The 25097-nt window shown below is 45.3% G+C and overlaps 2 protein-coding genes across 2 annotated transcripts in view; one reads left to right on the forward strand and one right to left on the reverse strand.

Annotated features, from left to right (window-relative positions):
- HOOK1 (hook microtubule tethering protein 1) overlaps positions 1 to 25097 on the reverse strand; it is a 194895-nt gene that overhangs the window by 86645 nt on the left and 83153 nt on the right. The gene's annotated exons all lie outside the window — the stretch shown is intronic.
- LOC127055260 (cytochrome P450 2J2-like) lies at positions 2352 to 14484 on the forward strand. Its single transcript, XM_050962058.1, has 9 exons — positions 2352 to 2561; positions 5228 to 5390; positions 6146 to 6295; positions 6993 to 7153; positions 8743 to 8919; positions 9486 to 9621; positions 10606 to 10793; positions 12188 to 12326; positions 14309 to 14484. Exons 1-9 carry the CDS (start codon positions 2352 to 2354, stop codon positions 14482 to 14484), a joined length of 1500 nt encoding a protein of 499 aa, XP_050818015.1.

Below are 25097 nucleotides of genomic sequence, written 5' to 3' on the forward strand. Positions count from 1 at the left end.
AGGGTTCTGAACCACCGATGGGCATGCTCAGGTGTTAGCCCCATTCTGATTCTTGGTTTGAAATAATTTATAATCATTCATGTGTTCCTTAGGCATTTCAGCCGCCACCTCTGCTAAGGGTCCACTGAGCTTCTTCCTTGGCTATTTCTGCATGAATTAGTTCCCTCCATCTCCTATGTTCCTTGTCTCTTTCTATGGCTTCTAGTCTCGCCCGTTCCTGTTTAATGGCTTCCTTGGAACTCATTATTCCTGCTTTCTTTTGCTGGCTGCCCCCTCTGCAGCTTACTGCCTGGAATGCTGCAGCTCAGGCTGCTTCCTCAGGGCTGCTTGGTTAACAGAGATTTTCTAACTAGCTGTGCCTGAGAGTTAGAAAGAAAAAAAACAATTCATTTGTAAATGCCTTTTGCTGGTGTCTGCTGGCTCACAGCTTGAGTCTCCTTTTAACAAAGCCCCCTGTTAAAAAACTTAACACCTCTGCCCTCAGGCTGGTATCTGAGCAGCCAGAAAGGAGAGAAAAAAAAACTCACTGGCTTTGATTTTTAAATCCAATCCTCTCAGACTGCTTTCAAGCAGCCAGAAAGGAGAGGAAAAAAAACTCCCTGGCTTTTGGTCCTAGAAATCCCACCACTGTACACCATATCAAGGTATTTTTCCCATTTTGAACTTTAGCGTCCTAAAAGTGGGGACCTGCATGTACCCTTCTAAGCTTAATTTCTAGCTTAGATCTGATAGCACTGCCACCAGCCAAAAATGTAGTGTTTTGGCACACTTCCTGTTCCCCCAAAATCTTCCCTGGGGAACCCAAGACCCAAACCCCTTGGGTCTTAAAACAAAGAGAAATAAACCATTCCCCCTCCTTTCCCCCTACTAGACTTTCCCCTCCCTGGGTTACCCTGAGAGATTACACTGATTCAAATTCCTTGGATCTTAAAACAGAGAGGAATTAACCTTTCCCCCAACTCCTTTCCCCCCACCAATCCCTGGTGAGTTCAGACCCAATCCCCTTGGGTCTTAAAGAAGGAAAAAAATCAATCAGGTTCTTACAAAGAAAGCTTTTAATTAAAGAAAGAAAAGTATAAATTATCTCTGTAAAATCAAGATGGAAAATGTTTACAGGGTCCTCAGCTCATAGAGACTAGAGGGACTCCCTCCCCCCTAGCCTAAGATACAAGTTACAGGAAACGGAGGTAAAATCCTTCTAGGAAAATACACATTCACAAGTTAAAAAAACAAACATAAGACTAATCCTTCTTTTCTAGCTAGTAATTACTATTTTGAATATAAAAAACTGTTTCAGAAAGATTGGAGAAACCTACGGTGCATGTCTGGTCTCTCTTAGCCCCAAGAGCAAACAACGAACAAATAAAAACAGCGCAAACAAAGACTTGATTTGAAAGTATCTTGTCGCCCCATTGGTCCTCTGGTCAGGTGTCAGCCAGGTTCACTGAGCTTCTTAACCCTTTACAGGTAAAAGAGACATTAACCCTTAAGTATCTGTTTATGACACAAGCTTTTTTGGGGCAGGAACTGTCATTTACTGTATGTGTGTAGAGCAGCTAGTGCAATGGGGCCCCATCTGATTGGCCTCTTGGAGCTACTATAATAGGTATATTCAATTATAATTATGTACCATAATCTCTGTGGCCTCCTCTTTGATCTGATTGCAGGTCTGGGGACTAAATTCTTAAATGAAATGGCCAGTAGATGTATAATTGTAAAGTGCCGTTGGTGATGGGAACTAAAAAAGAAAAAAAAATCTTGTCATGGAGGACAATGGAAGATGATTTCTCATAGAATGCAGCATCAGGCTCGAATGTAAGCCCTCAAACGTTAATTGCAGCAAAAATGATGCATTCAAAACGTTTAACACCTATTGTAAAAAGATCTTTTGCGTTTCTGACTACCAGACTTGTAGAAAATCTGGTTTTACTGGCTATTTTTCATGACAGAGGATGCGGGAGGAGGGAATCTGTAATTGATTTTTTAGGAAGAACCAGGAGAAAATGAGAAATTATAACTCAGGAGGAAAAATCTGACAAATCTTTGCTGATGAGTTGAAGGAACCAGTAGAGGGGGCCCGAGTAGGGTTTCTGGGTTAGGACTCTGGCGTCTAAAGCTCTTATGCAGCTGTTTGAGGGTGTGTTGATTTTGCTTGTAAACTTTGTCCTCCGCCAGTGTCAACAGCAAGTGGATGAGCAGGGCTGTGCCTGTTGATTTTGCTTTCAAACTTTGTCCTCCGCCAGTGTCAGCAGCAAGTGGATGGGCAGGGCTGTGCCTGTTGCTATCAGGTATCCCTCTACCCCCGTCACTCCTCCCTCTTACAGCTGCAAGAGTGCACCTGGCTGGGGAAGATGCCGCTGCAGGCTGTCCCTGGGTTAATGTGGCTCTGGCAGAACATGCCCTTTCAGACACTGGCCATGTTCTTAGGCCTGTTCCTGCTGATTGCTGATTACACGAAAAGGAGAAGGCCAAAGAATTTCCCTCCAGGACCTTTGACCCTGCCCTTCCTGGGCCACATCCTCCATATGGATTTCAAACAGCCCCATAGATCTGTAGAGAAGGTAAGCGGGGAAGGGAAGCTAGTGGAGGAGTTCTGTTTGCAAGAGCTTTTTTTTTTACCAGGGAGTGGGGGGTGAGAGAGATGCTGGGTCAGACCCTCAGCTGTGCCGGAAGAATGTATGGCACAGCTCATGATGGCACCACCCCTGCACTGCCATGACCTTGGGGTTGTCTTGGTGCTGCTCTGGCCCTTAGCATAAATTACAGCCATCTCTAGACTGCTCTAAGTTGTACAAGCTACTAACAGTCCCAGTGGGCCATTCCAGAAGCCTGCTGCCTGGGATCACCAGAGCACAGGGAAATCTCTGGTCAAACCCCTTTTCCTTCAGCCAGTATCTAGGATCCATCTGTGGATTTCTTTCCACATGGAAATCCTCAGGAGGCAGGATCCTCCAGCTTTGTCTGCCTTGTGTTGGGGTACAGTGTAAATTAGATTTAATGTATCAGTGAATTGAGGCCTGATTACGTGTGGATGGCAGTGTGTGATGCAGTGCACAATGTACCATGGCTTGAAGGTAGCTTGTGGGGAGTTGTGAGTGTGACAGGGGGCTTGCAACGTGTGGGGGGGCTTGGGCAGTGCAGGAGCAGGCCCACAAGGACTTATAGGTAAGAAGAGGTTCATAAAAAGTTACCAAATATAGAAGGACTGAGACTTGGAAGGGGCTGTGTAGCATTTGAGGTTGGTGCTCATCAGGGTTGGAAAGAGCTCACAAGGAACTAGGTTGTGTGGGAATTTTCTGTGACATTTCGAAGGGGCTTGAGGGAATTTAATTACAGGCTTTTAAATAGGTTTGTGAAGATTGCAAGCTTGGTAAACACTTGTATGGAATACGGGGAGTTGGGCAAGGGTCGGAAGTTATGGGGAGTTGGGCAAGGGTTGGAAGCACCCTGCCCTAGGTGGGAGGATTTGATTAAGTGGGAGCTCATCAGGGTTAGAAAGTGACTTATGAAGCCCAAGGGATTTTGGAAGGTTACTTGTGAGGGCTGTTCCCTTGCAAGGGCTAGCAGGGCCAGTGCAAGGAAGTTTCGTGCCCTAGGCGAAACTTCCACTTTGCACCCCTCCCTCCCCAGGTAAACCCTCCCCCCATGGAAGCTAACCCTGCCCACCACCTGGGGATCCCATCACCCCTGCTCCACAGCAGCTAACCCCGTACGGGGAGCCCCCTCCTGCATCATCTAACCCCGCCCAAAGAGCCCCCCCCAAGTCAGCTAACCCCACCTGGGGATCCCCCCCTGCAGCAGCTAACTCCGGCTTGGGAGACCCCTCCTCTGCGGCAGCTAACCCCGCCTGGGGAGACTCCTCTCATGGCAGCTAATCCTGCCTGGGGCGACACCCTCTCTGAGGCAGCTAACCCCGCCCGGGGACCCTCCCCACATGGCAGCTAACCCTGCCTGGGGAGAGCCCTGCCATGGCAGCTATCTCCTCCTGGGGATCCCCCCTCCGTGGCAGCTAACCCTGCCTGGGGAGCCCCCCTCTCTCCTTCTGGGGCAGCTAACCCCGCCTGGGGATCCCCCCCCCCGCAGCAGCTAACCCCGCCTGGGGATCTCCCCCCCCCCGCGGCAGCTAACCCCGCCTGGGGAGCCCCCCTCTCCCCTTCTGGGGCAGCTAACCCCGCCTGGGGAGACTCCCCCCATGGCAGCTAACCCTGCCTTGGGATCCCGCCCCAGCTCTCCTTGGCTCTGCTTCCTCCGCTGAGCACGCCGGCGTCGCTCTAATTCTCTGCCTCTCCCAGGCTTGCGGCTCCGATTGGAGGAGACTTAGAGCGGGGGCTGTGTGCTCAGCGGAGGAGGCAGAGTGGAGGTGAGCTGGGGTGGGGAGCGATTCCCCTGTGCGCCCCCCCCCCGTTACTGCTGGCAGCCCTCCCCGCCTACCCTCCCACTCAGCTCAATCCACTCCACCTCCTCGCCTGAGGGGACTTCTAAGCGCCCCCAACCATTAGGCGCCTTAGGCGGCCGCCTAGTTTGCCTAAATGGTTGCACCGGCCCTGAGGACTAGAATGAGTTCCTTTCGCACAGGCCTCTGCGGAAGCCACTAATTTGTTCTCTGCAGCTTTCAGTCACACCCCCTGAGTGCCCCAGGGAGCTATGTAGTTTATCCTGAGGTGGGTGTAGGCCAGAAGGAAGGAGTGCTTCTGACAGAACTGGAGTGTCTTTTGTTTAAACCAGAATGTTGATTTCTTCACTGGTAGCAATACTGACTGCAGATACGTTGCCCTTCAACTATCATCCCTATAACGATCGTCCCTATAGCGATCATTGAAGAGCAACGTATCTGCAGTCAGTATTGCTACCGGCTAGGAAGGTGTCTGCTCCTCTCAGCTTAGAGTGGGCTGATTTTCAATTATTATTATTTACCAGTAGGTCTGTTTTACCTTGACGTCCCCTAGGAAAAGGCACAGGGCATTCATTGTCCTTAGATATGCTTATTTTACCATTACCTCATTTTCCTCCCCATTTACATGCTTCATCCACCTGTTATATCCACTTGTGAGCTCATTCTTTTTAATCAATGTTTGAACAGCCGGGCCCTTGAGTGCTCTTGTTCTACAGATACTTTTTTTTACAGTTATTATTATTATTATTAATTAAGTAGTCATTACATGGGCTCTAGCTCTGGTTATCAAACAAATTAAATATGAATTAAACCACATGCTCTTTTTTTTTCCAGCTTGTTGGAAAATATGGCAACATTTTCAGCATGCAGTTTGGTAACCTGCCAATTGTGATTGTAAATGGATTCCAGCTAGTGAAGGAAGTGCTTGTCCATCGAGGTGAATACTTTCTTGATCGCCCACAAATGCCTCTGATCTACGAAATGTTCGGTACATTTGGTGAGTTTCTTTTCCTATTTTTTTCTTCAAGTATTTTAGATGTAACATTTTTAATTATCAAGGCACCAATCCTACAAACACTTATAAATGGGCTTCACCTTATGCACATGAATGGTCTCACTGACGTGTGCTCTGGGGTAGTAACTTAGGTCCAGACCCTCAAAGGTGTTTAGGTGCCTAACTTCTAGTAAAATCAATGGGAGTTAGGCACCTAAATACCTTTGAGGATCTGGCCCTTAGTAACTGCCTCAATTCTGCAAAAACGTACGCATATGCTCATGTCTCATTGACTTCTCATGTTCACATTCCAACTGCCATATCCCTGGTGACAGCAGCAGCAGATTATCATGACTACCATGTAGCTGTGATGGCATGTAGAATGGACTTCCATCCTGGATGTCTCTTGCAAGTTTTCCTTCAGCAGGAGTCAGAATGGGAGGATTTAGGCTTCTGAAATCCCTCAAAATTGCATCTTCCAACCTCATTCATTGTCGGCATTGCAGTCTACTTCCTTGAACCTCAGCTCTATACACCTTCTGTAAAAGTGTAACTTCTGCATGTTGGACATGACTCCACCATTGCTAGAGCCCAGGCACTCTGATATAACAGTGATGAGCACGGCGAACCGAACAGAAGAAAATATCCTGTGGAAAGATAGCCAGTCCTCACTTAAACTTAAAAAAGGAAAGGAGGGTTCAAGTTTTCTAATCTTCTAATGACCATTACAATATACCAGGTGTCATTTTTCACCACAGGATTAATCTTCTCTAATGGACATAGCTGGAAACAACATAGAAGATTTGCTTTATCAACTCTAAGAAACTTTGGCCTGGGGAAGAGGAGTTTAGAAGAACGAATACAGGAGGAGAGCAGATACCTCACAGATGCAATTGAGGAAGAAAAAGGTGAGAACTAGAGAGAATGACACTTTAATTATTCTATCAAAAATTGTGGCTCTTCTTTGGCAATGAACGTGAAATAACAGAGATGTGCCTGAAACATGAGGTTTGAATCTAAGATCTTTCCTAATGCTCAGTTCAGATGAGGGATTTGGCTTAGCCCATTAGCCATGTATGAACCTTAGTTCCATGGTCCAGATCTGGATACGGATCCAAAAGTTTGGTGGTGTTTGGGATTCATGTTTTTATATCGGTCAGTAATGGCACTAAATGCTGAGTTGTCAGCATCAATGTAGCCAAACAAATTTACAAAACAGTCCCACAAAAATGATCATTGCCAAGATTAATGACCATGGAGAGAAAGTGGTTCCTAATCACATATATGTAAAGGCAGAGACCTGTATGAAAAAATATTAATGACTCTATACATAGCAAAAACTGACTTGAACTGGTAGATTTGATGTGCTGCATGCATCAAAATGCAGCTGATCCCATCTATGTGTTTAACAGTTTTTCAATAGTCAGATAGGTAACAATGCAGCAAATGTTGCTCAAGGGATATGGACAAGTATGTGATATATGCATATGTTCAGGTTTTATTCATGGATTTCATACACATCACATAGTTTATGTCTGTCAACAACTTTCTTCTCCTTTTCTAAGAAACCAGAACATCACCAGTAGCTCCCATTTTCTCTTCTAGGGCAACCTTTTGACCCTCGCTTTAAAATTAACAATGCTGTTTCCAACATAATCTGTTCTGTCACTTTTGGAGACCGGTTTGAATATCATGATAGTCACTTCCAGAAGTTACTGCGGTTGTTTGATGAGACGTTTTACCTCCAGGCAACTATTTGGGGCCAGGTGAGCTTGTTTGATTTTGACTTTAAACATATGAAAACAATGGCAAAACCCCGAGCAGTTTCACTGGAAGCAGGGCTGAGTGTGACAGCGTTGTCCCAGATTCACTTCTATAATAGCCTGATTGCGGCGTCCATGCCCTCATTTTCCCGAAAAAATCTCTCTCCACCTCAGTTCCCCCTTCGGCTAGTCTTTTTCATCTGGCCCCTCTGAAGGTATCGTGCTAGAAGATCCTCAAACCTGATTTTCTGTACCAGTGCCGCCACCTCACAGGCACTTAACGTGATCTCTAACGGGGCTGACAGCCCAGAGGACTGTTTCAGTAGGCATCAGGGAGAGTGTGTAGGAGAGAGGAAGAAGAAAAGGTGATAAATCCTCGCTGCTCCCAAGCAACTCCCTTCCTTGCTGTCACACTGTGCATTGGACTCTGTGCTCGGGGGAGGGTTGGCTCAAGGACCTGTGCGGCAGGGGTAGATTTGCTTGATACTCTTGCGGCAGTGAGGATGGCAGGGTGTCATTACACAAAAGGCCTGGTGGGAGGTGACCTCCAGAGGCACAGCCAACCTCTGTCAGGGTCAAGGGCTCGTCCAGCTGGCAGCTTCTTCAGGTGGCCCCATTTGCAGGGACAAACTACTGTGTTTCATAATGGTGCTGGTTCATTGACAGCAGCCCTGAAAACTGGGGCAATCATGGTTTCCAGGGACACATTGTTAACGTGTTGGACCTTGCTCCTCTTGTTGCCTCCCGGTTCAGCACAGCGTAGTGGCTGGGATGAGACATAATCCTGCTACTGCAGCAGCGGCCATATTGAGAGGCAAAACACAATGTCTGCATCTATCTGCTCATGTTGCTGGGCCCAGGCAGTCTTCCATGTGTTTTACAAACCCTCCAATACCAAAGTCCAAGCTCCAATAGAAACTGTGGTAACATCAATATTATCAACATCATGTGTCAGAATGTGAGGCCAGATTCTGACATCGTCACCTTTATATCCTTCCTCACTGGTAAATCAACCCGTCGTTAGCAGGGTGGCCATTCAGTCTTCTGCAGTGCTGCTGCTGCACTGCCTCAGGCAATACAGCACATTGTCCTGTAGGGGGTGCCAAAGCAACAGGAGCAGTAGCTGGTGACCAGGCCAGCAGTCACAGCAGAGGGCTGAGAGAAGACAGTGCATATCTTAACAAGAAAGAACGGGCTTGTGGTTAAAATGCTGCACTGGGACTCAGGACCCCTAGCCTCATTTTCTGGCTTGGTAATAGTGCCTGTGCGGTCATTTAATATCTCTCTGCCTCAGTTCTCACTCTGTAAAATGATGATAATATTTCCTTTCCCTCACTCTTTGTCTCTCCTGTCTCTTTAGATCCTAGGCTCCTCCGGTCAGGGACTCACTGTTAAGTATCTGTCAAGTGCCTACCATAGTGGGGTCCTGATCTCAGTTGAGGGCTCTGAGCACATCCATAATACAGTTATTTATCAAAGTAGTTTAATAACCGCAGTGTCTTTAGCAGAATGCATGTGGGTGTATTAAACCACGAGATGCATGTTTCTAAAACTAGGCTAAAATGTATTGTGGTCTCTTTGTATGTCAAAAGCTGTATAACTCCTTCCCCACCATAATGAAGTGGATACCTGGACCCCATCACACCATTTTAAAAAACTGGGAAAAATTGAAGTGTTTTGTGAGGGAAATGACTGCAAAGCACAGAGAGGACTGGAATCCATCTGAAACCAGAGACTTCATTGACTGTTATCTGAAGGAAATAGCAAAGGTAAGAGAGCAAAGAACAAAGTGAACAGGAACAAACCACTTCTTTGTTTTAAAAATTAGAAGTAGAATGACAGTAACAGGGCTCAGTAGTTGAGTTGTCTGAGCATCTGACCCTCCATTAGTTAACAGCTAGAAACCCTAGGTAGGAAAGAACTGATTCAGCAAAGCCTTTAAGCACATGTTTTCCTTTGAGCCGCGGAGAGCAGTCAGTGGGACTACTCGGATGCTTGAGCACTTTGCTGATTTTGGTCCTAAAATGTAAGGTTACCTGTGCCTTAGGGGCCAGACTCAAACCAGTTGAAGTGCATGGGAGTCTTTCATTCACTTCAGCAGGACCTCTGCTCAGACCTAAAATCAGCTCAAACTTTTCACTCTCAAGAATGATGCTAAAAGTACAATCTTTCTCTCTAATGGTGCTGTCCTGGTACTCTCAACTCTCACTGAAGGCAATGGAAATTCAGGGCACCCGGCACCTTGCAGAATTGAGCCTAGAATGATGTTTCCATGGCTTTGTATAATACTAATAAATATTGCTGTAGTCCCACCCACATATATCTTTGTTCCAAGGCTGATGCGGACTCTAGTTTCTGTGAAGAAAATCTCATAGTTTCCACACTGGATCTTTTTTTTGCTGGAACTGAGACGACGTCTACAACCATCCGCTGGGCTCTGCTGTACATGGCCCTATATCCAGACGTTCAAGGTAAATGGTAATGGTTTATATTTCTAATCTCTTAAGAGCTCTTGAATTTCTACCCTTAACCCTTGCCACATCGGGGACTTTTCACAGAACTCAGACTGTTGATTTATGAAATCTCTGTGCAAAGGTGCTTTCTTCGCACAGCAATCATTTTTCCCCATACAGAAAGCCTTTCTTTTATTGGGATAGTTTCTTTTTTCTGCCCTCAGTTACACCTCCACCAACTACTGCAAGGGCACGGAGTGCAATCCATAGTTGCAATACCCTTGATTTAGGAGGAAGATGGCCTTGTGGCTAATTAAGAGGACTGGGACTCAGGATATCCAAGTCCTGGTCCAGGCTGTGCCTCAGATTTCCTGTGAGACATTGGGAAAATCATTTAATTCTGTAAATGAGGCTTGTGGATTTCTAAAAGGTGCTACACAGTCAGTGTCCTTTTCAGCCTTGAGATTTCACCCATGGAGGCTCCACTGGGGACCTTTGTTCAAAACATGGCAGATATAATCTGCTTCATTTAATGCAAAATAGGTGCATTCCTTGGACTCTTTGCAAGCTGCTGGAATAACCCTGTGCCCCAAAAAATTGAGTCTTGCCTGACACAGAAAACCAGCAGATAAATATTTTCATGCTCCAATATCTCTTGGGTCAGCCTGGTAATTGACGTTGCTATTTTGAATAGAGACAAAATACGTATTGATATTGCCTTTACATTTGATTTTGAGAAGTGGAGTAAACGCCTCTTGCCTTCCATATATTATATTTTAAAATTCCTCTTACCAACTTAGCATTGCATTTGTCTCAGACTAACCAGCTGTAGTTTTCTTATGTATTTGTATGTTCAGATCTCTACGTTACTCACTGATGCTGTTTCCAATGCTTGAATCAAGCTTTGTTAGGTATAGGCTTAAAAACAATGAACTCTAAATCCTGCACAACTTAAGCTCGTTCCAAGAACATATTATTGTGTGAACTCTGCTCTTTTCATAGAAAGAGTGCAAGCGGAGATTGACGCAGTGATTGGTCAGTCTCGCCAGCCAGCCATGGACGACAGGGACAACATGCCATACACCAATGCAGTTATTCATGAAGTGCAAAGGATAAGCAACATCGTGCCTTTAAGTGTGCCCAGAATGGCAACTAGTGACACAACACTGGCCGGATTCTATGTGCCAAAAGTAAGCTGGAAGGAAATGTAGTTTTCACTTCTTAACTTGGTTTAAGAAATTAAGAGATGAGCCCAAACCAAAGTCCCAGATAGAAAAACCTTCGCACCTCGGAGTAGACCCAGTTGTGAATCTGAACCCATTTTGGGACTAAACCGAGATCCAGAGCAGCATTTTATAGGTAGCCCCTATTTCTATAGTGAGCTAAAATTCCTTAACCAAAATCTTGGATGCTCACATTCTCAAGCTTTGAGGAAGTTGAAATCTAGGTCAGACTTTTGCAGGCTGTCTTCATAAAACATGATGTAAGTTATTTATTTTTAATTGTATGAAACCATAGTAAAAGGACTAAGAAGTAAGTCCAGCACAAGTTCACCACTATGGCTGTTGACTCATGAAAGGTCAGCCAGGCACTTGGACGCAAAGACTTAAAGGTATTTAGGCACCTAACTCTTCTGGAAATCAATGGGCATTACGTGCCTAAATACCTTTGAGAGCTTGGACCTTGGTGTCTGCAGATGGAAGCGACTGCTTCTTTTTACTGGTGGGTCGTATCTCATCTTCAGCCACTCCCGAATTCTGAACTGCTTTCCTCTCAAGCTGCAGCATTTCTGACTTTACCTAGCCATGCAGCTGAGCCACAATTTCTCCCTATGGAAGGGAGCAGGCTGGAATTCCTACCCCAGCGTTCCCAGAATATGTTCAGTGGAAGCTCTCCTCAGGTCCCAACACATGGGCGCATTCTTCTCCAGCTTGTGGACCGATCCTCAGTGAAATGGGGACAAACTCACACTCAAGGGCAGCAAGCTAATTCTGGAGCTCAGCCAGGCAGAGGACCATTTTACCAGCAAGTGTGCTGCAGGAGACCATTGCCTGTGGCAACCTTCCATTCTGCTGATAGTAACCCTTCATTAATATAACTTATGGGAAATATTTTTACACAGGAGCAGGGAGAGATTGTGTTATATGTGCAGATAGCAATTAGGAGTGCAAAAAAGAACTTTAGCGCACACGAGTGTTAGTTTGGTTTGTTTGTCTGTTTTGATATTAACACCTCAAATTCTTAAAAACCTGTTGGGAGAAAAGCTCTCTTTCTTCAAAGATTAACAGTCCACTCCTTCATCTAAAGTCTGTGATGGCTTCCATTCTTCTCTCTCTGGGACCTTCAGAGAGACTACCCTCAAACCCAGGGAAAGCCAGATTTGAAATTCTAGATAAATGTGAGGTAAAGAACTAGCTAGAAAATTATCCTTTTTTTAAAAAAAACCAACATCCTTCTGTGCCTTCTTTGTACATCATAAAAGATTAAAATGAAAGGCATGACCCCTTCTTTTTTGCCTCTTTGCAGGTCACTATTAAAAATGGAATCAGGGAAGGTTTAAATTCCTTTATTTCTCTTTCTTTAGGGCACCCTTTTGATTCCCAATTTGACATCAGTGCTGTTTGACAAGAATGAGTGGGAAACCCCTCATACTTTTAATCCTAAGCATTTCCTGGAGAATGGTCAGTTCAAGAAAAGAGAAACTTTCCTGCCATTCTCTGCAGGTGAGATGTGTCTGACTCTGTCCATTTGCACTATAGCACCAAGTCTTGGCCTCTCTCATTTTCAGTTTAGAAAAACCCACAGCATTTATTAGTGACAGAGGCACATGGAAGATGGAAGATGAAAAGCTCAGAAATGAAAACCATGGCCAGAGTTTGTGTCTCAGGGCTGGGATTCTGGATTGTGCAGTTTTTTCATAGGTAGAGGGCACATCAGTCTTGAGAAAATGATCTCTCCTAGGACAAGGCTCGACACAACAACAGCAAAGAGCGGCCTCTGCTCTGCTACCCTTAGGGGTATGTGTACACTGGAGCTGGAGGTGTAATTTCTTTGTGGGGGTGATAAGCCCATGCTAGCTCAGAGTGAGCTAGTGCACTAAAAACAGAGGCATAGCCACAGTGGTGCATGCAGCTGGATGGACTAGCCATCCCGAGTACACCCCCTTCCAAGACCCTCAGAATATACTTGGGTGGCTAGCTGCTCATGACACCACGGATACGCTTCTAGTGTTAGTGCGCCAGCTCCAGTGTAGACATACCCTAAGGTGGGCACAAAGAGAAAGTAGCCTGCCTTGCTTGTTGGGAATGTAGGAGTGAGAACAGAAGGAATAGTCGTCCTCACCTTTTACCACTTCTTTTCACTTGTAGGGAGAGTCAGAGGGGGAATAAACATGGTAAAGATGATAGAAGTGTGGGAGATCCCTGAGGCACCCTCATAAAAACCAATCAATATTTAGAACATTTTACCATAGAATGTGGTGTATTCTCCCTCACTGAGACTCATTAAGGGCTGGTCCCACGCAATTTAAATCAATAAGAGCTTTAGCATTAAGTTCCTAAAACAAAAACGCGTGTGAATCAGGGATTGACAGGTTTGCACAAGCCTTGTTTATATACAGGTCTAGCGAGCTTTCTTGCCAATTAAAAGAACAAGCAATATTAGTATTCGCTGTGTGTGGCTAAGGAAAGTGTGTAAACCTTTTTCTTTTTAAGTGGTTTATATAGAAACTAAGGGTATGTCTATACTTACCCACTGGATCGGCGGACAGCAATCGATCCAGCAGGGTTCGATTTATCACGTCTAGTCTAGATGCCATAAATCTACCCCTGAGCGCTCTCTCGTTGACTCCTACACTCTACCGCCTTGAGAGACGCAGACAGAGTCAACAGTGAAGACACCGCGGTGAGTAGATCTAAGTATGTCAACTTCAGCTATGTTATTCACGTAGCTGAAATTGCATAACTTAGATAAATTCCCCCCACCCACCCAGTGTAGATTCAAGGACACACAGCCCCCTTCTTTAGAAATAATGCTGACTAGACCCGTGTGTGTTCAGCGGGCCATGTGTTATGTCACTGAGAAGCGAGGCCAGGAAAAGATTACACCTCACCTATGTTATTTAATTTAAACTTTTTAATTAAGAAATAATACAGCTGTGTGTAGCTGAGACTGTTAGGGAAGTAAGACATCAGCTAGACACAGAAATTGTAGAGCTTTAACTATATTAGTATACACACCTCCTAGATTTTTGTCAGTTAGGGGTGTGATTTTCTTTTTTAATCAATATAAGTTAAAACATCACAGCCTTTCTAATGTGGCTGCAGTTATGGGAAAGGGAATAAGCTATACTGAGATTAGGCACTAGTATAAAGACATTGTTATACTGGTATAAAAATGTGTCTAGATTAGGCCTTAGCTAGCTTTGCAGAGAAGTGGTTGATCATGCAAGCGCTATCAAACATGATTGTTTCTGTCAGTAGAAGGAATTACGGCGGTACTGTTGTTATTAATGTAAACCTTAGTGAAGGAAAATTTAGTACTAAAAACAGAAAAAAGTGACTCAGAAGGGAGGAACTGATGACAAATCCATCTATTCTTCCCTGCTGTTCCAAAATTGCTGCTGTGTAATGCCTCATTTGTCCTGAGACCCAAACTGTTCTGACAAGAATCCTCTGGCTGACGTGCACAACTGTCTTCTTTTCAGGAAAGCGCGGTTGCCTTGGTGAGCCGCTGGCTAGAATAGAGCTGTTCCTGTTCTTCACTGCCCTCCTTCAGAAATTCACATTCCAAGCTCCGAAGGATGTGAAGCTAAGCCTTCAGTTCAGAGTGGGAGTTACTCTCTGCCCACAGCCATACCAGATCTGTGCGCTGTCTCGATAGGGAAAGCCAGGACATTTTTGTCATGGCCCCATTTCTCATAATAATTAGGGTTTGTGTGCTTGTGTATAGGGCTGCAACGGCAGTTCACTCTATCTCAAATTTCCTTGCCTGCTTCCATTCTTATAACCCAACAGGCAGGACCGATGCTACTGTTTATAGCGCCTTAGGCGCACGGCTATTTCATCTCCCCATGCGCTGGTCCCGCGGCTCAAGAGGACCTGCCGCAGTCGTACCTGCGGATGGTCCCATGGTCCCGCGGCTCTGGTGGAGCTGCTGCAGGCATTCCTGCGGAGGGTCCACTGGTCCGCAGCTCTGGTTCATCTGCCGCAGTTGTGCCTGCGGGAAGTCCACCGGAGCCGCAGGAGCAGCTGACCATCCACAGGAGTGTGCGGCAGCTCCACCAGAGCCGCGGGACCAGGGGATCCTCTGCAGGCACGACTGAGGCAGGTCAACCAGAGCCGCCTGCCGCCTCCCCCCCCGGCAAAATGCCACCCCTCAAGAATCCTGGCACCCTACGCGATTGCCTAGGACGCCTAAATGGAAGTGCTGGCCCTGCCAACAGGGGACCAATATCAGCAATTGGACGATCTGGGAACCTGATATTGGAAGGGTCTGTGGCTGTTATGATACATCCTACCATGATGGCAGCGCTTCCTGCTGTTCCTGCCACACCAGTCTGTGTGCATGCACACTCAGGATGGCCTAAGAATTCTCACTCCCATATCAATCGGGTTGAAAAAAGGTAAGTATATTTCATGAATTCTTTCAAAAGGAACATTTTGTTTCATTTGCAGTTTTTCATGAAAAATTTGGATTTTCAATGGAAACTTTTCAAAACAAGTTTGTTTTTTTTTTTAAATTGCACTGGTGTGGAAAAAACACCAGCTTTCCTCTCAGTTTTTGATGAGGGTTAGGGAGAACTAAAAAACAGGAGAGAAAGTGGGATTTTCCCAACCAACACAAAATTAAAAAAATGAAATTTCTTTGAAAAATGTAAAGTTTCAACCGAGATTGACACATTTCTGCAGGATTTTTTTTATGCAAAAGACTTTTTTTTACTGAAAAAAGTCAACCAGTTTTAGATGCATCCTGCTGCCTCTGAATCTTGCCAGCCACCATTGTTCTCTCACCCACTGTGATCTTTGATGAGAAGTCAATCCCCCTCTCCTGCCTGAAGTTTTTGTGCTGAGAGAGAACTCCTGAATCTTTGGGCTTGTCTACATCACAAAATTGCAGCGCTGGTGAGGGGGTTACAGCGCTGCAACTTAGGAGGTGTACACATCTGCAGGGCATCACCAGCGCTGCAACTCCCTGTTTGCAGCGCTGGCCGTACTCCCATTTTGTCTCGGGTGTAGAGGATCCAGCGCTGGTGATCCAGCGCTGGTAATCGAGTGTAGACACTTACCAGCGCTTTTCTTGACCTCCGTGGAATAAGCAGGTATCCCAGCATACCTGAGGAAGCCTCTCTGGTAATCAAGCAGGTCTCCTTCCCTGCGGTTTGCAGGAGGGTTCGGGGAACGCGAGAGCAAACCGCGGGGAAGCAGGTCTCCTTCCCCGGATTGCTCTCGCGTTCCCCGAACCCCCGTGCAAGCAGGTCTCCTTCCCTGTGGTTTGCTCTCGCGTTCCCCGAACCCCCCTTGAAGCCGCCCAACAGCGCTGCAGTGTGGCCACATCTAACACCACTTGCAGCGCTGGTTGCTGTAAGTGTGGCCACTCTGCAGCGCTGGCCCTATACAGCTGTACTAATACAGCTGTAACAACCAGCGCTGCAAAATTGTAGATGTAGACATACTCTTTAAAAAGTTAATACTAATACATTTTTAAAACCTGCCCACCTTGGGATTTGAATTCCTAACCTACATAACAGTGCTACTTATATAGTACCAGCTGCCCTGAGAGTGGCTGAGAAACCACATGGCCTTTAGATGGTGGGCCAGGCAGGGAACTAGGGCAAAGTATTAACATACGGACCATTCCAATTGGAACAGCTGGGTTGCTGATGGGGTTGGTTTAGTGCACATGTAATTGAACGAAGGTGAGCTGGACGTTTCATAGGCAAATTTAGAGTGGTTCTTAATTTTATTTTTGGTGTTTATTTTATGGTGTTTAGGTGCTTTAGAAATACTTCAGAGGGTCAGATATTTTGTTGGCTGGCTGAGGCTCAGTGTAGCTAAAGAGCAGTTACATCCCTTAGTTTGCAACATGGATAGTATTTTCAAGGGTAGTTTAAAAGTATTTGTTAAGCAAAGTTGGATTTTGGCCCTATCATTCTTGAAAAGTGATTCCTCAAGAAATTCTAAGAGTAAAAGGAGTTAATTAAATTTTTTTGCAAATTTAAATATAACTTTCTGCAAAAAAGTTCCAATAGCTGACATTTTTAAGTTAATAAAGAGCACGTTTGTATTGTTATTTATATAGCTAATTTGTTTACTCAGAGTTGTACTAACAAGATAAAAGATCTCCAAGCCCATGTTCTGAGCACCCATGACAAAATGCAATGCACACCTAAAAGATCTTTGTAACTTTCACTGAAAGCCTTACACTAACAGCAACATGAGTATAACCCTACCATCCAGAAAAATTCCCTACTAGAGTCACAGTGCTTATATGTTCCATTCTATGCATCCAATGAAGTGGGCTGTAGCCCACGAAAGCTTATGCTCAAATAAATATGTTAGTCTCTAAGGTGCCACAAGTACTCCTGTTCTTTTTGCAGATACAGACTAATATGGATACTACTCTGAAACCTGAGTGCTGGAACTGTACACAAAACCCACTGAACACAAAAAGCACTTCTCCCTTCTCTAGATCTCCTATCTAAGAAGCTATGAATACAGCTGTAGATTCCATATCTCCTATCTCTCACTACTGTGCCTACATGAAAAGACCATTTATCCTGCACTTGCAATAGTGGATGCTTAGTTTAAGTCAATATAATCACCATTATTTGAAAAGCAATTTCCCTTTGGCTCCTTCTTCTTTTTCCCTATCATTTGTGTGCATGAATGCTTGCATGTGCCTATTTCCTCTCACAAGGTTGCTCGACTTCCTGAAATAGGATCAGATTTCTGTGAATGGGGGTTCATGAAGCCAGCCATTTTCACCAGTTCCCCCCAACCCCTGCCCAACCACCTGCTGAAAACCCAAGGAGTCAGTGGAATGGCATTAGAGTTCAGGACATTTTTCTTCCCTAGTAAAGTTGCATTGTTCTTTTCCCATTTATTCTGCTCTAAAACCTCATCAGCGTACTCCTGAACTAGATGGGAGGCTGGTGAGGAAAAATAGTCAATACAATTATGATGGATGCAATGTAGTGCTGATGGCGATTTGGATGGGCTCCTTAATGATGGCATTAATGACACAAGAAGAGACTATTGCTTTCATTGGAGGATTCGGTCTCAAACTCAGATAGAGGGTGTGTATTTCTGAGTTCATTTGGCAACTTCACAAAGACCGCCACGGGGGCAAAAGTAGATTAAAGAGGGACCTAGTGCTAGTTTACGACAACCCCACCACCATACACTGATCTAGCACCTTTCAGCCCCAAGGATACCAAAGAGATTTACACACATAATCCCACCCGAAGCGCAGCCAGCGTTGATGACAGCCAGTTAGCAGCCATTGCGTAGCACCCTGCCCAACTTTGGGGATGAAGCAGAAAATAGGCTGGAGTCTAGAAACCAGGTGTATGTGAGGGGAAATGGGCTTTTTACGCTTTGTCAGTTATTCTTCTATTACATTTCCTCTGCTGCTTCTTTGGTATGGTGAGAGTGGTACAGTAAAAGCAAAGGCTGACTACAGTTAAGATCCATTTACTCTGCTTACATTAGAAAACAAGATTTTTCTGAGTCCCTTCTCAAAGCGAACCCCCCCCCTGCCTCCAAAGGAATTAAATGTACATCATTTTTCCATGTAATCATTTTGCCAAGCAGGGAGGGCTTTCCAAGGATTTCTACCCATGTATACCCAGCCTGAGGGTGTGAACACAGGTCCCAGCATACATCCCCCCTAAGAAAGCCGAAGCCTCTGAAGTTCAATGATTCTGCACCAGGGTAGCGCTCACTGCAGCTTCGTCTATTATACCTCCCCTCAGCATAGAGGGGGAACATCTGCTGGAGCCAGTCATAGAACCATGTGTTCTGCTCATACATTCATGTTTTCTAACTTACATTTGCCCAGGGGGCAGGGTTAGGCCACACCATAGATTTACAAACACACAATTACAAATGTTTGCTGGGGCAGTGCGGGAGAAGGAGAGTGATACTGGAGATGAGGTTAGGTTATGTGCAAAATAATCTCTGGCAGGTTGTCTATTTGCAGGTTTCTTCCAGTTTATTTTGCAAGTCTTGGTTATGGCTCCAGGCCTTTTCTCCTGCTGCTTGTTTCGCTTACGGCTGATGTACTTCACTGTGCATTTGTTTAATTTCATCTTGAGCACAAAGAACATATCCTATGTTACCCAGGGCATTTCAGACTGATGAAAAACTGATACGAGTAAGAGTGCTCTTACCTAAAATCACAATTTATTAAATGTAAGGACACTTGTGACAGTCAGCAGTGACCCCTGAACAGCTAGTAGCTTTATGATAGCTGGCAACCATGAGGGGAAATTGGATGCCTCACGGACACAATAGTCTGAACTTTTGAACTGTCTTCCCTTATCGGTCTTGAGGCAGTTGAAGCTGGTCCTAGCTGGTTTTTGCTGAGCAGATTGCAGAAGTGCAGGGCTTGCTAACCACTAATCAAATGCTAACACGACTAAAGCTTGTGTGTGAGTGTGTATAAAAGATTCTTGGTTTTTGTATGGAGTAGAGTTTTTTGTACCAAGGTACAGAACTCTCCTTTCTTCTGCAGAATAAAGCAACCTTTCCTTATCCCTGTCTGGCTGACATTGGCTCTCAGCTAGGCGGACTCGACATTTCGGTAACACACTCACACACAAGCAATAGGTTTAGAACATCCCACATAATTACCTAGAATCTGAGCTGGTATTGAGCAACTAGCAGCATGTCTGTGACGGCCCATCTCTTCCCCGCCGGGGAGTATGATGTGAGGAATTTCTCTCAGAATAGCTTCAGAGAACTGTTCCGAAGTACACTCTATAACCTAGTCTTTTTATAGCTACCTTTTATACAACACATAGCTTATAGTGACTCCTACTGGGTCGTCACCTCTCCTAACTTCAGTAAACTACTTATCAACAAACCATTCACAACAAACTTAGCCATAATAAGCTTCTATATAAAACACACTCAAACTCAAGGTCTCCATCCACTTATTTTCTTTCAGTCTCAATTTGTTAACTCTTTTCTCCCCTCCTCCCACGCTGATTAGCAGGAACTGCAAGTCTGCAGCTAGCATTTGACCTTGCCTCCAGAAGTCCTGCTTCTACATATAAACCCTCAACTAGATGGTGTGCTATTTTATTAATTCAGAATGTTCACAATGAAGAGCGAACTTCTGACTCTCTAGCACCCAGGGATTCTTCAAGGGCAGAGGACTCCCTCTCTAGTCAAGCTAGCTGGCTCTAAGGTTGCTTTATGGCACCAGAAGGTCTGAACTAACACATTTATAGATAGAACATTAACTCTCTTTATATTGTGAAGCCAGATCCTACTCATGGATCTGTCCGCTGGTCAAGGCCAACTGAGTGAGACCTTGTAGTGGGGTGATCACCTGCTGCTGCCTGGGAGGACTTATAACAGCCCAGGAGAGGGCTGTTGCTGGAGTAAGTAGCTCCCAGGCTGATCTGGGGAAGTAGCCTCAGGTGTGGCCGTGCCCCAATCAGGGCTCAGCTGGCCTTTATAAGAGGGCAGTGAGTCAGGTGCAGAGGGAGAGAGGGAGGGACCAGGCCGCCTGGGGAGCTGAGGAAGGTACCAAGGGTTAAGCAGTGCTGGGGAAGGGCCAGGGAGCTAGGGAGCTCCAGCCTAGCAGAGCCCCAGGCTACAGGTCGAAGGAAGGGCCCACTCAAGGGTACTAGGGCTGCCGAGGGGCAGCTCCATTATAGATAGAGGCAGCAGGACCAAACCCAACCTTGCCTGTGGTGAGTGGCTTATACTGCAGTCTGCCCCAGGGAGCGGGGGCTAGTTGGTGACTGGCAGAAGCCTACGACTGAGGTGGGGATAGCGGGTGGCAGTGGGGGTTCCCCTGTGAGGGAAGACCCAGATGCTGAGGGATATACTGCCAGGGGGCAGGGCCCTGGTGTGCAAGGGGCACTGGATCCGCAAGGGAAACGAGTGCCCTGGTGAAAGCAGGACACCTGCCTGCAGAGGGTGCTCTGATGGCTAGAGAACTAATTCCCAGAAGGTGCCAGAAGGAGACGCGATGCTTATGGGCCTCTATTACACTGAGTGGCTCTCACATCTTTTACCACTTGCTCCATGCTCTCTGCTTACATCCCCTCCCTCTCCGTCCCCCAAATGTATGCTGTAAGGCTTAGCACAGCCTTTCTATTTGAAAGAGTTTGGGCTAATACAATCTCTTTGGGAATTCCCGGCAGAAGTCCTAGCAGCTCAGGAATGTACCTGCCAGACACCTGGCACACAGTTGGGCGGCTAGTCCCTTGTGAGGTGGCTACCCTCTATTTTCAGTGTGCTTGCATGATCAGAACTAGCATGGCTATGCTGCCACCAGGCGGATTTACACCTCTAGCCTGATATGCAGATATTGCCTTAGGGTCTGTCTACACTTCAAACGCTGGTGCAGAGCTTCAGTGTAGACACTCACTACGTCGACGTAAGGGGTTCAGCAAGCAGTTCAATTAATCCACCTCCCCAGGAGGCAGCAGTGAGGTCAATCAATGAACTCTTCCACTGACGTAGCACTGTCTACACGGGGGTTAGGGCAGCATATCTATGTCTCTTGGGCGTGGATGTTTCATGCCCTGAGGGACAGAGCATGCTGAGGTCAGTTTCCACTGTAGACACGCCCTCACTGGTTACATAGAATAAACCCCACTGAGCCTTCATTTAAGACGTTACGGCCCTTTCTCACTGCTGACACTCCAAGCCCTGATTTCTACGTTGCTTACAACACACACTGGGCTGTTAGCAACCGTGAGGCTATTCAGTTGCATTAGGATTCTGCCCTCTAGCCTAGCCCTCTCACCCACTGGAACATTTCTGTACCTCTCCCCTCCATTCGAGGGTTAGTTTCCAATCCTGAGGCACTAAGGCCCTAATCCGCCCCCCCATAATTCTCATTATGCATCACATAATAGGTGTGCTCCAGTCTGTCTCTCTTAGCTGGACAGTACATGAGTATCCTAGAGAGTCTTTAAACATTGTAAGTATATATTCTTTCAGTGAGCAAAGAACATGACATATACCCCTCGTTGCATTAGAAAGATGTCTCTCTGTATTTTATCTTGTACATGCATCCTACATGAACATTTCATTATCGATGTGAAGGATAACTGAGGATGGTAGCCATGTTTACCTGTAACAGATCTCTGCCTTACTCTGCCACAAGCTATTTCTGCTTTTGCTTGGCCTGCTCGCTGTTGTCCCCGTTTAGTGCATCTTCTTTTCTCCCCAGCTGTTGATGCTTTGTATGGCCCATGCCAGCTTGGGCCTCTTTATTGGCTACTCTCATCGCATAGACAAAGCAAGCCACATCATTCCACGGTTTAAATTTGGCTCACTGTTGGAGGAGATGTGGTGAGACCGTTACAGAAGGTGTGCATTTTTGGATTGCTGCCAGACGGAATCACCCAGTCCCAGTCATGATTGCTTCCAGAGAAACAAACAAACACAATCTGATGCTGTTGGCAGCCTAGCTGCTGGCAGATGGAGAGCTGATGTGCCTACAGACTGACCCTGAAGAACTACCCTTAGGTGTCAGAATCTTAAGTCCTTAGCCAGGTTCCTCACATTTCTTAATGTTGCCAGTAGCTAAATGCATGACAAGCTCTCAGCCCAAAACATAACTCGTGGGAAGTTCAATGGCAATGCCACACAAAGACTTAGGAAATGCATTTTGACTCTGGAATAACAGCTTTGGGGGCATTTTGTTCCCTTTCTTGATAATCACAATGTAAAAACTGTTAATAACAGTTTGTAATACAGGAGGCCCCAAGTCCAATTGGGACTATAACACCCCAAAGTCCCTGCTCTGGAGAACTAACAGTTCAAACAAACAAGATAGACAGAGGGAGAATATTCTGATCCCCACTTTAGTGATGGGGAACTGAGGAGAAGAGAGAGACTAAGTGACCTGCTGAAGGCCACAGAGGAAGATATTAGCAGTGCAGGGCATTGCACCCATGTGTCTTGAGTCCCAGTCCAATGGCTGGACCGTATGATCCTACTTCCTGTCAACTTTTCTCAATACTACCTCCCTCCACATCATATTTATGTATAAAACCCTCTAAGTCATTTCTTTCCTAGCTTTCATCATTTGCAGATGACGCTAAACTGCTCAAGATAGTTAAGACCAAAGCAGACTATGAAGAACTTCAAAAAGATCTCACAAACCTAGGTGACTGGGCAACAAAATGGCAAATGACATTTAATGTGGATAAATGTAAAGTAATGCACATTGGGGAAAATAACCTCAACTATACATGCAATATGATGGGGACTAAATTAGCTAAAACTAATCAGGAAAAAGATCTTGGAGTCATCATGGGGGATAAAGAATAATACGGAGAATATCTTATTGCCATTATATAAATCCATGGCACACCCACATCTTGAATACTGTGTAGAGATGTGGTCTCCTTATCTCAAAAAAGATATACTGGCATTAGAAAAGGTTCAGAGAGGGGCAACTAAAATGATTAGGGATTTGGAATGGGTCCCATATGAGGAGAGATTAAAGAGGCTAGAACTTTTCAGCTTGAAAAAGAGAAGACTAAGGGGGGATATTATAGAGGTATATAAGACCATGAGTGATGTGGAGAAAGTGAATAAGGAAAAATTATTTACTTGTTCCCATAATATAAGAACTAGAGGCCACCAAATGAAATTAATGGGCAGCAGGTTTAAAACAAATAAAAGAAACTTTTTCTTCACCCAGTGCACAGTCAACTTGTGGAACTCCTTGCCTGAGGAGGTTGTGAAGACTAGGACTATAACAGTGTTTAAAAGAGAACTGGATAAATTCATGGAGGTTAAGTCCATTAATGGCTATTAGCCAGGATGGATAAGGAATGGTGTCCCTAGTCTCTGTTTGTCAGAGGGTGGAGATTGGCAGCAGGAAAGAGACCACTTGATCATTACCTGTTAGGTTCACTCTCTCTGGGGCACCTGGCATTGGTACAGCCATTCTTATGTTCTTTCTCAAACAACATTGTCTTTGGCTCTACGACAGCTTTTAGTTAACATGCACAAAGAGCACTTCTGATATTTAAATAAAGAAAGCCTTTTTGCATGTTAGGGGCCAAACATTCCCCTTCATGAAGAGGAGCAGTGAGCCCTGAATGGTGGGTGTCCTTTTTAAGACGCCATTCCACCATATTCTGCCCTCCGGGAAACAAGACTGGTGGCAGAGCAGAGCAGTCAAGGGCGAGTTGACAATAGTTCAAGCATAAGATGGAGCTCCACGGAAAGCAAGTCAGTTCCCATGGATCTTGGCCTATTTAGGCTTTCCCCTATATCACTCTCTGCAGCACTTGTTCTCTTGTGTCTGCTGGGTTATCATTAGCTAGCCCTGCTTTCTGCCCTTCCCCTCCCCACAAGAGAAGGAGTTACTGTGCTGCTCAGAGTTGTTCTACAGAGTGACTGAGGAGGCGTACAAAACGTGTACGATGAGGGGGAATGTTGCCCTTCCCCTCACTTCTCCTCATAAAATGCCCCACCCCTACCCTAAGGCACCACAGGGGTGCACATACCCCAATCTGATTTTGATTTTACAGCCATTGTAGAAAGTGGTTATTGTGTATTTGCATATTTATGCCACCTGGGAGAGTGCACTGGACCTCAGCATCATCTATTATTCAGAGTGTGGTCCAGGGCTATGAATCAGCTGTACACATTTTAACAGATTATTTTAGGTCTAGTTCATTTTCAGTTTGTTAGATAGTTGTGGTTATATTTTACAAGTTTCCTAACATAAAACTGTAAACACATCACGAGTATCTGGATTCTTTTATAACAAGGAGTCCGGTGGCACCTTAAAGACTAACAGATTTAGTTGGGCATAAGCTTTCATGGATAAAAAACCCACTTCTGAAGAGGTTTTTTTACCCATGAAAGCTTGTGCCCAACTAAATCTGTTAGTCTTTAAGGTGCCACCAGACTCCTGGATGTTTTTGTGGATACAGACTAACACGGCTACCCCCTGATACTTGGATCTTTTGATGTACTTGTCATTGTTCAGCATTTTATCAGGGAGAATCAGAACTGCACTTTTGGCTATGCACTTATAGTATTAAATATAATGTTAAACTAGAGGTTGGGTGGCTAACAGCAGTGCCTTAGCTCTAGGGCAGTCCCAGACTTTGCTGAAGCTGTTTATCATAACAGCTACATGTCATTCAGGCTATATGAGGGCATAGTTAAATGGCTCTTTGGTTCAATGGTTTCCATTGTTTTGGTTGAGGCCCCCCTGGAGACTGATAAACATCACTGCCCCAAACTAGACTGAATGCAAATGTGGCAGCTGGGGATTCA

The sequence above is a fragment of the Gopherus flavomarginatus genome, chromosome 7 (assembly GCF_025201925.1).
Source record: "Gopherus flavomarginatus isolate rGopFla2 chromosome 7, rGopFla2.mat.asm, whole genome shotgun sequence".
Classification (NCBI taxonomy): domain Eukaryota; kingdom Metazoa; phylum Chordata; order Testudines; family Testudinidae; genus Gopherus; species Gopherus flavomarginatus.